We start from the raw sequence: 13,128 nt of genomic DNA, 5'->3' as shown, positions 1-13,128 counted from the left end.
GCTACGTGTCTTAGAAAGACCGGGTTCCCCATCAATAGAGTCCAAGGGCCAGGGACCAGTACTAAGCCACTTTGGCTTGCAAAACTGTCCAAGACCCTTAAAAGGGAACCCAAGAAAGGCGAGCCCCTCACTCTCTCTCTTTCCTTGCCCCCTCTGTGCCAGAAGAGACCCTCTATTATACCTATAACCGAGGACAGTTCCAATTCAACCCAAAGTTTAGTGCGCTGCCTATTTAAAAGGTCACTGTCTTGCCAATTATTGCTCTATAATAAAGGAGGAAATTACCGCTGGGTAAGGATTTTATAACTCAAACAGGGCTCAGATCCTCCCCCCAAAAAATAACTTATAGCCCTTCTTATTTAAAAAAAACATTTCCATGGAATCCCTATAGGGAGAGTTTGAAAAAATATTTTAAAATTTGCAGGAGATTCATTTTAATAGCGTTAATTCTCCCAAACCATGACAAAGGCAACGGCCGCCATCTCTCTAAATCTTTCACAAGTGAGGAATACAAAGGTCTGTAATTCAAGTCAAATAATTTTCTCGGATCTGAAGACAGCCTAACCCCTGGGTACTTGACATAGTCTTTACTCAATGGAAAAAAGGGGTTTAAGTTGATTAACCTCTATTAGGCTGGAGTGTTATATTTAAAACTTCAGATTTATACATATTACCCTTAAAATTACTGACCCTACTATAGATCTCAAACACGCACAAGATGGCGGTAAAGGCTTGTTGGGGGGGGGGGGGGGTGTTGAAATATAAATCAAGAGGTCATCCCCTTGATTTATCCCATTTTTGCCCATCACCCCCTAAGCTAGGTGTTTCCACACTAGCCTAAAATCACACAACTACAGCCAATATGTGACAGTGAATATTTTATTTAGCACCAATTAGAATAGTGTATGTAAACGTCAGAACACATGAATGCAGGATTCGTACTTATATGTATAGTTAATTTTCACTATTTAACACAAATCATATTTTCTGCATACTTAAAGATTGATTTCTAAGAGAATAGTCAGGCCAAGCTAGATGTACTCTCAGAAGAATTAAACGTGTTTTATATGTAACACCATGCGAACAGGATGAACATGTTCAGCTTTAAATTATTGCTTTAGAGACAGTCCGTTTCTGCTATGCCGTCTAGCCTTCATATTGAACAGGTCAGATAAGCTGCGGAAATCTGTAACCGAATGCTCAATAAAATTCTCCTGCAAGGTAGAAACCGTTATAGAGAAATCAAATGATGGACACCATGAAAGTAATGCAATACCCTCGAGCTGTTACAAATGCATGTGAGGACCCCTTACAACAGGAGTTAACAATACAACAATACTCAAAATGCCCAGGGAAATATGAGCAGATAATAAATCACAGATTTAATATTTACAATTACAATAGAAAATACGAAGTCGAATTCATTTGACCATATAATGCCACACTTTCTACAAGAAAGTTATAGAACAAGATTTCTGTGTAGAAAAGAATTTCAAAAATATAAATACATATCTTTTTAGAACGTTGATTGGATTACATCATCCTACAAAAAAAACAAAGCAATGAATGAAATTAGATGTGATGATAAAGTGAAACTCTATTTTGGAGAACTTTTCAAGAAAAAAAAAAAAAAATCTTAAAAGGGATGGTCTACCTTTACAACTACTTTTCTTTACGGTCCCTTTGCATGTAAAATAAAAAATAAAACTATTTTGCATATTAGCTTAACAATCTTTTGTTTTGCGTCTACAGCATCTATGCATCTCCATGGCAACAGACTACAAACAAGCCTTATGTAGTCTGACCCTGCAGTATTAATACCTTCTATATGTCCCCTTCTTCTCAGTAATCTACTACATGTATATATATATAAGCCATAGAGAGCAGTATTTACGGCAGAATCAGACTACACATGACTTGCATGTAGTCTGTTGCCATGGAGATGCATGACTGCATAGGATTTATTGTTGCAAAACAAAGCAATCTAATGAAACTACTTTAGGAAGTTGCTTCAATTTTCATTTTATATGCATTGAAACAATAATTTGTTGCAAAGGTGCACATAGCCTTTAAGAGATTTCATAAATAACAATTCCCCCACAGTTTATTTGGAAATGTTCTTTTAGGCTGGTTTCAGATGAGCGTATTGTAACACGTCTGTAATATGGATGTGTTACAGATGCCATTACAACCGTATGGCATCAATATTTCATCACATTTCTTGCCTCTGTATATTTTAATTTCTAATGGACAAATACTGATCTGTATTTGCCTAATAGAAAATAATCGCCATACAGAGGATTAAAACGGGAAAAAAATAGGTAATGCTGCCTTTCTTAAAAAGCAGCCATGAAAAAATATGGCATGTGAATAGACGCTTAAGATTTACATTACCTCCATATTAAGGTCCACAAAATACTGACCAAATATAAACCTAAAATGTGCTAGTCTGAAAGCAGCCTTAGGGTGGTTTCACAAAACATTATTTTATGCCATTTTTGAGCCAAACCCAGAACTGGATCCAGCAGGAAGAAGAAGTTTAAGGCCCAATGTCCGCGGGCGGAACTGATTTGCGGAATCCACGAGGGTGAAGCCGCCCATAGGGAAGTATGGGCCGTCCATACATGAATTAAAACATGCAGATTTGTTTTGCTGACCTGTTGGTCCAGAAAGCAAATCGCAGCATGCTCCATTTCAGTGCAGATCCTGCACAGATGGCTTCCATTGAAGTCAACAGAAGCCGTCCGACCCGCGACCCATCCACAATTTAATTACATATGGCCGCGGAAAGCAAAAGTTCATGAAAAGAAAAGAAAAAAAAAAAAGGTACAGCGCATGCGTGACAGCCAGCGTTTATGCAGACCAGGAAACAGAAGACCCGGACAGGTAAAGGAGTGTCCTCAGCCGCAGGCAGGGTGGGATTCCGCTGCGGGCTCCCGCACGTGGAACCCGACCAGCTCGTGGACATGAGGCCTAAGTCTTTTCCCAGTTTGTATCCATTTCTGGCTTTGTCTCAAAAAACTGCCACAAAAAACAGCAAGATTGTTTTACGATCAGCATAAAGCATGTTTTGGTGGGAATTCTAATTTGTCCACATATATACAGTTATTATGGGAGCATCTAAAGTGAAGGTTGTGCAATTATAACATTTCAAGCAATGACTCGATATACTCTTGAAAGTGGCTCATTGGGGAAGCTTCCCTGGAAAGAAATATAGGAAACCAAACTAATACTGTCCAACCTATGACCTGTGGCAACAGCTTGTTGCAAAAATACAGATATAAAGTCAAATGTGCGATATTGCAGCTATAGAGAGATCAGAGAGAGAGGCACCTGTGGTTTTAAACCAGAGCAAACTGCAACTGAGTTTCAGTATAATTTCATATTGTCCGATTGCTGGAGAAACAAGAAATGGTTCCCTAAACTCTTAGCTGAGCCGTAGGAAGGATATTTAGAGTCAAATTACTAAAGCAGTGTTATTACAGAGGCAGAATCAGATTATTTACAAGTAGTGCACGCCAAAATCCATGTGGATTGAAGTACACATGTAAAAATTATAGTGCCTTGCACCTACAATGAGTTCAAGCTGCTCTGGCAGTTTGTTTATCTGTATATAATATGCAAATAGTGAATCGTTCAAGTATCTAGAGAATTCGTGCACCAAGTAAGACCTGAAAAATAATCTTGGTGTTTAAAAAAAAAAAAAAAAAGGGAAAAAAAGTCAATCTGTAGTTTTAGGTGAACTTAGTCTCATTGCCACAGACGCCAAGGATGGCATTGATTTGCTTGCCAGAACCCTCTGATCACTGGGTACTGTATGAGACTTTAGTCCAAGTGGTGCCAGCTTTGGCATTGGTCTCCAAAACACGTCTGAGCAAGAGGTCACTGGTTTCTCAGTCCCTTGCTGAGATGAAATAGTAGCAGGAGGTTGGTGGTACCCACTTAGTGCTCCCACTACATTACTCTGAGAGGGTTCCCCTACTGCACCCCCTTCAAAGACTACAATACCCGCCTCTTCACTATGCTTGCTACTATCCGGAATCTCTCCCTCTTCTAACTGCATGAAAAGAGGACTGAAGGAAAGGTTCTTTTCTTTTGTGTTGGGCACTTCCTTGAATCTACCAAAAGAAAAAGGAGAGGAATCTCCATCTGCAAATTTACTCACACTGCTACGGGATGCTGAATCCAATCCTGGAAAATCAGAGACTGATTCCAAATCATCCGTATCAGTGTTTAACTGCTGATTGAGAAATGCAATTTCATTGAGAAGTGATGTGAGTGTTTCATCGGCGTCTTCTGGATCAGCCATTGTATCGGATAATTCGCTTGGCTCTAAGCCTGCTTCATCAATGGCAGAAGTTAATTTCTTGAGTTCTAGGTCAAGTCTTGACCCTCCGATATCATCATCCATTTTACTTAAAGTATTACTCGTACCGAAATGTTCACTTTTTAAGGAAGCTTCAGTACTGTCACTTTCATGGGCTACATTTTCAAGGAGGAGATTTGAGTATGGACTGCAGCTTTTCCTTTCTGGATCTGTAAGACTCTCTTTCATTTTGTCCAACGGACTAAAGGTGGATGGTACGCATGACTGAGTCGTCACATAACTTGCATCCTCCACTGACGCATTACTGCTTATATAAGAGACTGTCCTTAGAGAGTGCGCATCAGACTTGCATTCCCTCTCTGTAGTAGTTGTGTCGATTTCAAACACCCTGGCCAACTCTGATGAAGCCCCAAGTCCGTGAGCTAAAGATGTAACATTCACAATTTTTGGCATCATGGACAGGTCATCATTATCTAAAACAAAAGACAAAGTTAGAGCACGGACAATCTGCGGTATTTCACATTCATTAAATAAAAAAGAAAGAAGAACACTCGCATATCTTCTCACAAGAGAGGACAGAGTGATTTCTGTTAGCAGAAATTTAATAGCAGCATGCTCTATTTTCTTGCAGATTCCGCACGGATGGCTTCCATTGAAGTTAATGAAAGCTGTCCGACCCGCAGCCCATCCTCAACTGACATTGTGGATAGATTGCGGGTACCCGTGTCATTGCCTAGCAAAGATTTGAGAAATAAAATCTGTACTGCGCATGCCCAATGGTGGCTTGCCACAGCCATCCGCAATGCAGGCAACATACGGTCGTCAGCCGGGGACAGGGCCGGATTCCACTTTGGGCTTCCACATGTGAAATCCGACCAGTCAGTGTGAGACCGAACTAACACTGCAGCAGAGAGAACCCACACATTTTCAGATAGCATCTAAATGCAAGGCAGTGCTGTCAAATGAAACATATCTACAGAGCTACAAACACGTCTGTTTTATTTATAAGATGTTCTCCAACGTCAGCTTAAAATTTAGTTCAATAACAGTAATGATGTTTAACACAACATAAGTATATGAAAGTATTTCCACGGTAACATACCTGACAGCGGGTCAGAAGGCGTTGTTGCACAAATGTCACTACCGGACACAGTGGATAAGGATATGGGTACAGGACTAGTACCAATAATATGTTTTAATTTTATTGTACTCGGAAGCTGAATTAGCACAGAGGTCATTCCTAGAAACAGTAGTGAATAAGAATGTTGGCCTTCAAAGTGAACACATTGTTTACACCAGAATTTAAAACATTACTCCTCCCTCCCAGGTGATAAAAAAAAACAAAAACAAAAAACGTTTTACCTGATTTCATTTGTGCAGGACTCAATTCGGCCTGTATGAGTGTTGGGGGAGCAATCTGCCCTGCTATCCCATGTTCCTGTTTCCCCACTTGCCCTGCCGGTGCTATTAGTACGGTGGAAGTAGTTACAGAGACACCAGGCTGCTGCTGTTTTTCTGCAAAACAAAATATATTTCCAGCTGTTCTTTAGCCTTCTATATGCCAGTGCTGCTTTCTGTTATTGCTTGCACAAGTTACTAATCATTTTTAGCAATGAACAGTATATAAAACTTGCCACACATGATATCTGCACCTGTTGCCTTAACATAGCAAATATATGCTGCCCTAGTTACGTACAGGCTCGCTATCTATGTGCCAAGTGGCAGACAGTTAAAAGCCCTAAAACAATCAGCTGCTTGTTTAATATTCAAGTACAAGCAATACAGACTCATCGCCGATTTTCTGGATGATAATCTTTCCGTGTAAAAGGGCCCTAAGTGACAGTTGACTATAGGATACAGTGTATAATTAGTTGGCCGTCACTCAGGTACGTAGAGTGCGGAGGAAGCACTGTCCTCATTAATACCAGAGAGCAATGATTCTGAAGTAATGATTTGGCTGCAATGACTATATAAAATCATGTACACATCTCATTATCCTCTTGTGTGATTTGGCACAGTAACAGAGCAACACTTCTAATATGCTGACCTTAAATAGGACTTAATCTTTTGTTTTACATGCGGTTTCAGAATAACTCTTTTGGCAAAGACAAAGTCTGACTTACCCTCCTTTGAAAGTAACATTGGCTTTCTTGCAAGTATAATAGGCTTCTTAGTTTTGCTACTAAGTGTTTCATTAGTTTCCTCCGCCAACTTTAAGGGATGGAAAGGCTCACTCTTTGAGATAGGCAAATTAATAGATGTTTCGTGAAAAGCAACATCCTCCTCCAGGTTTTGCGTTTTGTTCATCGCTTCCATAGCTTTCTGCTTTGCATAGAAATATTCCAATTTCTTCAGCACAACCTCTCTTGGGCTCCCTTCGAAATTATGAAAGGTAAAAGAAAAAACAAAAGAAAGATTATCTTCCAAAGCATAGCTGTGGGAAATCAAATTCTTGCAGTTGCCCATGGGCCCATTAACTGAATAAAGACTATTTTTGTATCACTCTACAGTTTGTCTATAGAGTGAAGGGAGGACCTGTTAAGGGGGCATTTCCATGTCATAAGGTGATGGCATATTACAAGAATATTCCATCATTTATGATCGATAGGAGTCCAAACTCCAGGACTTCACCAATCCTGGGAATGAAGGGGCTTTACAAATCTTACCCTGCATAGCAGCAGTCCAGCCATCTAAGGAAATGCAGTAAAGGTCCATTCAAGGGAATCCGAGCAACATGCCATCACTTTATGAGATGGGTATATCCCTTTTCTAAACTGTAAGAAATATACTGCATACTTGTTGTTCCTCCTTTTCATGGCATACAATGGAATTACAAATAATGCACTTTCCTCAAAAGTTCAGGAACTCTTCCAACACTGTAGTTTAAAATATCTGAAGATGTTGGTAAGAACATAATTTTTCCCTCACACCACACAGGAAATATTGTGCACAATATTGGGCACATGTGTATAAGGACATAGCTGAAGTGGAGTGGGTACATAGAAGAGCAACCAAAGTAATTAAGTTAATGGGTGGATTCCAATACCAAGAAAGAGTTGTGAGGATCGTGTAATTACAATGTGCAAATATATGAAGGTATAGTACAGAGATCTGTGTAATGCTCTTTTTCATATCTAGGCCCGTAACCTTGACAAGATGGCATTCTCTATATCCAGAGCAAAAAAGGTTTCACCATCATCACAAACGGGGATTCTAAATGCACTATCCGTTAGACTATCTTGGGGACAGGGATGGAGGGAGATTTGTTCATTTTTGTATATGTTCATGTGTGACAAAAATTATTTATAAAGAGAAGACGTGAAAAAAGAGAAATGTTACTATTTGCAAAACCCTGGGCGGACTGGTCAACATTCTAGTCGTCAGCTGGAGCGATGATATCCATATATATATCATTGGTTGTACTTGGGTATGCATATACTATTTCTTAAAAGGGGCTGTGCGAACATGCACAATCCCTTTTAGAAACTTGGAATCAGTTTCAGCTAACAGCTGAGTCTGACAGTGAAACATCTCACCTGCAGTGGCTGCTGCAGGGCAAATGTAGTGGTACAGGATGGGCATTCCCATGAATGGGTGTCCTGTAATTAAAAGGACGGCACTTAGTCTGACTGAATGGCAGCTGCTATTACAAAGTGAATCTGTGTTCAAGCCAGAGTGGATTCCAAAGCGGGGTACACCACTCTGACTCTCATACGCCGTAATACTGCATATGAACAGGGGATGTCATCTTAACACAATCACTTTAAATTGTCCCTTTTTTTCCGACAAACTTTGCATAAATCAATAGTAAAACTGAAAATAAGAAACTTTGCAATATATCTTATTAGAGAAAATTTCCTTTCTCCATTTATTAGCAACTTCTCCTCCTCCTTGTCGTCTTCTATACTGATGATTCAACTCTGAAATACTGCAAAAATCTGCCTTGAGACAGATCAGCTCACTGAGGGATCAAGCTACATGCTGCCTATAGAAGTCCATTAGAGGGGAGAGATAGGAAGAGGCAACTACAGAGTGACAAAAGATGCAGAGACATTGCTGCTGAAGTAAGGTTGGGACATTGACACAAAAATATCGATAGTCGATAGTATCAACTATCGCTGAACAAACTATCGATTGTAAAATATCAGTGGAAAACTATCGATATTTCGATAGATCGACTTTTGTAAATGCTGTATAAAAATAAAACAGGTCTAGGGTTAATAAAGCAACACAATTTGGATCTTTGGGAGTGCAGAAATACGATTGGAGGTAAACACACCGAAACAAGGTCCTGTCAGCTACAAGTAAGCCATTAGATGGACGCTGGACGGGATGTGAGTATGATCTCTGTGTGTGTTTGTGGGGCTGCGTGCCCTGCATTTTTTCGAGTTGCCACTGAGGAACTAATGGTTGTAAACAATGCAGAGCCTGGTAACGCGAACACAGCACCCTGAACGCAATTGTAATTGCGTTAGATGGGTTTCCTATCTTTTCTGTGGGCACTGTGTTCGCGTTAGACGCTGAACGCATGACTTGTCGCATCTCTTTTTCTGGACGTGACCTTCGTACGTTCAGCCCAGCGCTCCATCTGCATGTGGAAATGCTTTCATTTAGAAAGCATTGCCCAACAGCCATCAGTTAGACGCAAGCGTTCACGGCTTGCGTCTAACACGATGAACAAACGCATGTGGAAAAGGGGCCCAAGACCCCGCTTTTTCTGAGAGTTGTTTTGCCTGGAGCAAGCCTTATTGGTGACAAAGAGTCGCCTCCCACTTTCCAAAAGTTTCTCGAACTTGTTTATAAGTTCATTAGTGCCTCGAGCAAAACTACATCCTGTACCGACACAAAGGAAAGGACAGAATGTAAAGAAGGAAAATATGGGCACCGGACCACAAGACATGTTTCTTCTTTACAAAAATCGATATTACATCGCCTTAAACTATCCATGTTACCGATATATCGGACATAACCATATCAATGAAAAGTATCGCCAAAGCATTAGCGATATATCCCAACCTTATGCTGAAGGCTCTAGTAAGTTTTCGATCTCACCGCAGTGCTGGGTTTAGAGTTACACTGCTTAGTATTGCTGTATAATTTCATTCTGCTGATGCTTCTGAGGGTGTGCTACAGAGAGATAGGGGAGCAGGGTCTCTTTTTCTCTGCGTATGTAGTGTATGGAAAACATCATAGCAACTAGTCTCTGTACACCAGCTCAGAGAAAACTGAAAATTAGGGATGGTGCCTGCAGAAGGGAAAACTGGTGAAAAAAAATTATATAAATTATATAATAACTAGAACTAATGCTGCACTAATGCTAGAACTCATGTACACACAGGACAGCTTGCTTTGAAAAGTCAACTAAAGTGACAGGTACGCTTTAATACTATTCCACCAACCTGAAAGATTTGACACTTTCTTGATCAATTGAGTTTTTGTCTGGGATAACAAAGTCTTTTTTTTGATAAGTGTATCAGCGGTGTCCGTCAAATCCTCAACCTCTTCTATGGCCTTAAAGTTGAAGGGAAAAAAAGATATGATTTTCCGGTAAACAGTTAAGGCCCTTTCATATGAGTGGAATTTGGCTGCAGGATGTACCACAACACGTGGAAAATTCTGCACAGCTCTGTGTAGATTTTGATGTGAAATTGAAAATGGCCTGATCCTGACTGCAATTCCGCATCAAAATCCACACGGGAATATGCAGATTTTGGTGTGGATTTCGGCAGTAGCAGCTTCAGCTGCATGTTGCGGTGCATGCTGTGGCAAAATTCCATGTGACAGGTCCCTAAAACTGGGTCCTGGTGTTTCAGGAAAAATAGACTGACCTGTTTAAGTATATAACTCTTGGAAACTTTAGGAAGGTTGTGGAGACCAAGAGCATTTCTCAGTTCTTCAAAAAGATCTCTTAATTCACTTCGTCTCTTTCGCTCATTTGCTGTGTGGTTCCTACGATAAAATACGTTGGGAACTTCATCTCCTACTGTAGAAGAGATGTCCTCTCCATTCACCTTCATTAATCCAGCAAAAGAAATGAAATTATTAGTATTATTGTTGATAATTGTTTTGAATCACAGTTATATACTCTACATAGTAGTATGTTGACTCATGATGTAATAATCCAAAGCTTTCAAAAAGGAAATTAAAATGGCACTATTGGTTTGGGCAATTATATAAGCAGGCAATACACTAGTAGTTTTGGATGGACCAAAATTGCGGATTCACACCATTTTATGGCCTTCACAAATCAACAATGAATGGCAAGTTATTCTGAAAACAACTGTATCAAATCACTAATATGGCCAGCTTTAGGCCTCATGTCAATGGGCAAGTCGGATTCTGTGTATGGGAGTCCGCAGCGGAAGGCCACCCTGTCCATGGCTAAAGAACCCTGCGTACCTGTCAGGGAAGTCAGCGGCGTCCACACGGACCTGTCCACTTCCAGGTTATCTGAACTACGGGTCCTCACAGCAAGCCGTCTGACATGCGCAGTACAGATTTAATTTTTTTTTAAAATCCCCTGCTTTCCTGCGGGATCCGTGGTCCATCCGCAGTGTCCAGATCGGACATTGACTTCAATGGAAGCTGTCCATGCGGCAACCTCAGTGAAATGGAGCATGCTGCGATTTGTTCTCTGGGCCAAAAGGTCCGCAAATCAAATCCACATGCTTTAATCCATTTGCAGACGCGCTTGCTTCTGTATGGGAGGCTTGATTTACAGATCTCCAGAGCGGATGCCGCAAATCAAATTTGCCCATTGACATTGGGCCTTAGTGTTGGATCACTTCATGAAACGACACATGGGCATATAATAAAATAAGTATTATATATATTTTTCTACATTGTATGTGATTCTCTATTATTTCACTTTGTATAAATTACTCTCCAAAGCTGTCAATACACAGATGAAATTTATCCCAACCCAACAATTTGGTCAATGATAGCAAGTGTATGACAGCCACCTGAAAGTCCAAGAAAATCCAGTATCTGGAGACCTGCAGCAGAAAGGTCAGACTCCTATGGACATTAAACTAAAAGTGATTTCGCTTAGTGGTTGCAGGAGGGGTACAGCCGGTAAAAGGAGATTACAGAATCAGAGACACCAGAGGCTTCACTATACCTTGGAGCGCTTCTTACGTCCTTTTCCTTGGCCATATCTATAAAATAAAGGAAATTGGACCTGTTAAAATGAACCACTTGCCAATTCTGAGCAATGTAAGCTAAAAGAGGATTATTACAGCCTTTTATATATGTATTCAGAGTTATGTGGATATGTATCTTCAAAGCGAGTTTACTTTATTACACAGCAAATTCCAAACTTTTGTTAGAAATAAAAAGTGATACTTACTTGTCCTCATCTAAAGTAACACCAGTAGCAGATGCCTTCAGATTAGCTACATTTATCTTCTCCGAAAGCTGTTCCACAGTCTCAATGTCCACAGATTCATCATCTTCACTCTAGATATGAAAAATAGAATAAAAATGTAATTTTATATACCATGTAATATAGGATTGATTATCCCATTTGTACACAGCTGTGGAAACCTTTGAGGGTATAAAATCAGAGACACCACAGGCTTCACTATACCTTGGAGCCCCGTTTGCATCCTTTGGAAATTTTTCTTTGAGTGCCACATCTATAAAGTAAGATAAGAAAAAAAACTGACTTGTTACAATTAACCATTCATGTTTTTAGACAGCAGATTTTTGTAATGAATTTTGGTGTAGACCTGAATCAAAATTCGCACGAACATCCGCATGTAACGCACAGATTTTGATGTGGATTACATCCCTTTATTTAAAGAGGTGGAATCTGTGCTGAAAATCTGCAGCATGAATGGACACACTGAGGATTTTTTTAAGAGAATAGGCCAGCTTGAACATCATTTTATAGAGCAGGAGGAGCGGAGCAGACAGATATATAGTTTTATGTAGAAAGATTCAGTATTTGCTTTATTTAAACCTCTTATTTGGAGCAGAGTGGTCCAGTGGGTGGTCCTATAAGTGATGGGCAGCTACTTCTGTATGTACAGTCCTTTACAACTTGTTGTCAATCACTGATAGTACCACCTATTAGGCCATTAAGCTCTAAATAAACAGTGGTTTAAGGCCTCATGTCCACGGGCAAATTAACATTTACAATCCGCAGCGTTTTTCCTGCACGCAGATCCATGCCCCATAGGGATGCATTAGACACCCGCAGGTAGTTAAATACCTGCGGATGTCATTTTTCCCTGCAGGCGGGGGTCCCGCGTGCAGGAAAAAATCCGGACATGCTCCATTTTAGTGCGGGTCTCCTGCGGGAACGGCTCCTGCAGTCTTCTATTGAAGCCTATGGAAGCCGCCCGGATCCACGGGAGACCCGCACCAGAATTAAATTCACCTGCTCCGGATCTTCCCTTCTTCACGGCTTGATCTTCTCTCCGTCGCGGCCAGATCTTCTTTCTTCGGGCCGGGGATGTGTCCAGCGCATGCGCGCGGCACAAAGAAAGAAGATCCGGCCGCGACAGAGAGAAGATCAAGCCGCGAAGAAGGGAAGATCCGGAGCATGCGGAGAGGTGAGTAATCATTATTTTCAGCCCTTATGTCAGCCGGGCAAGAGCGACCCGCTACGGATTCACCATGGAGAATCCATAGCGGGCCTGATTTTCCCCGTGTACATGAGGCCTAAGGAATAAAATACAAGTCATACTGCATCTTTCCCCATAAAACTATATATGCTGCTCAGCTCCTCCTGCTCTAACAGGATGCCTGCAATTTGTACACCATGTTCAGGCTGATAGATTCCCTGTAAAATCCAC

The 13,128-nt window shown here is 40.7% G+C and overlaps 1 protein-coding gene across 5 annotated transcripts in view; it reads right to left on the bottom strand.

The window, feature by feature from the left end:
* Window positions 1-863: 863 nt before the first annotated feature.
* The window catches only part of MGA (MAX dimerization protein MGA), a 75,136-nt gene continuing 62,871 nt past the window's right edge, over window positions 864-13,128 (bottom strand). For 4 of the 5 annotated variants that reach the window (XM_066608305.1, XM_066608307.1, XM_066608309.1 and 1 more), the window contains 9 exons: window positions 11,916-11,964; window positions 11,676-11,785; window positions 11,448-11,484; window positions 10,156-10,338; window positions 9,727-9,838; window positions 6,451-6,702; window positions 5,690-5,842; window positions 5,430-5,567; window positions 3,689-4,800 (listed from right to left, as the gene is read on the bottom strand). In XM_066608305.1, the coding sequence (XP_066464402.1) occupies window positions 3,722-4,800; window positions 5,430-5,567; window positions 5,690-5,842; window positions 6,451-6,702; window positions 9,727-9,838; window positions 10,156-10,338; window positions 11,448-11,484; window positions 11,676-11,785; window positions 11,916-11,964 (2,113 nt within the window). In that variant the 3' untranslated portion in view covers window positions 3,689-3,721. Of the gene's footprint in view, window positions 1,544-3,688; window positions 4,801-5,429; window positions 5,568-5,689; window positions 5,843-6,450; window positions 6,703-9,726; window positions 9,839-10,155; window positions 10,339-11,447; window positions 11,485-11,675; window positions 11,786-11,915; window positions 11,965-13,128 lie in introns of those variants that run through there. The other variant, XM_066608308.1, reaches the window with a different exon arrangement.

This window comes from Eleutherodactylus coqui, chromosome 6 (genome assembly GCF_035609145.1).
Source record: "Eleutherodactylus coqui strain aEleCoq1 chromosome 6, aEleCoq1.hap1, whole genome shotgun sequence".
Taxonomy (NCBI): domain Eukaryota; kingdom Metazoa; phylum Chordata; class Amphibia; order Anura; family Eleutherodactylidae; genus Eleutherodactylus; species Eleutherodactylus coqui.
This window is presented reverse-complemented; position numbering and strand designations above follow the sequence as displayed.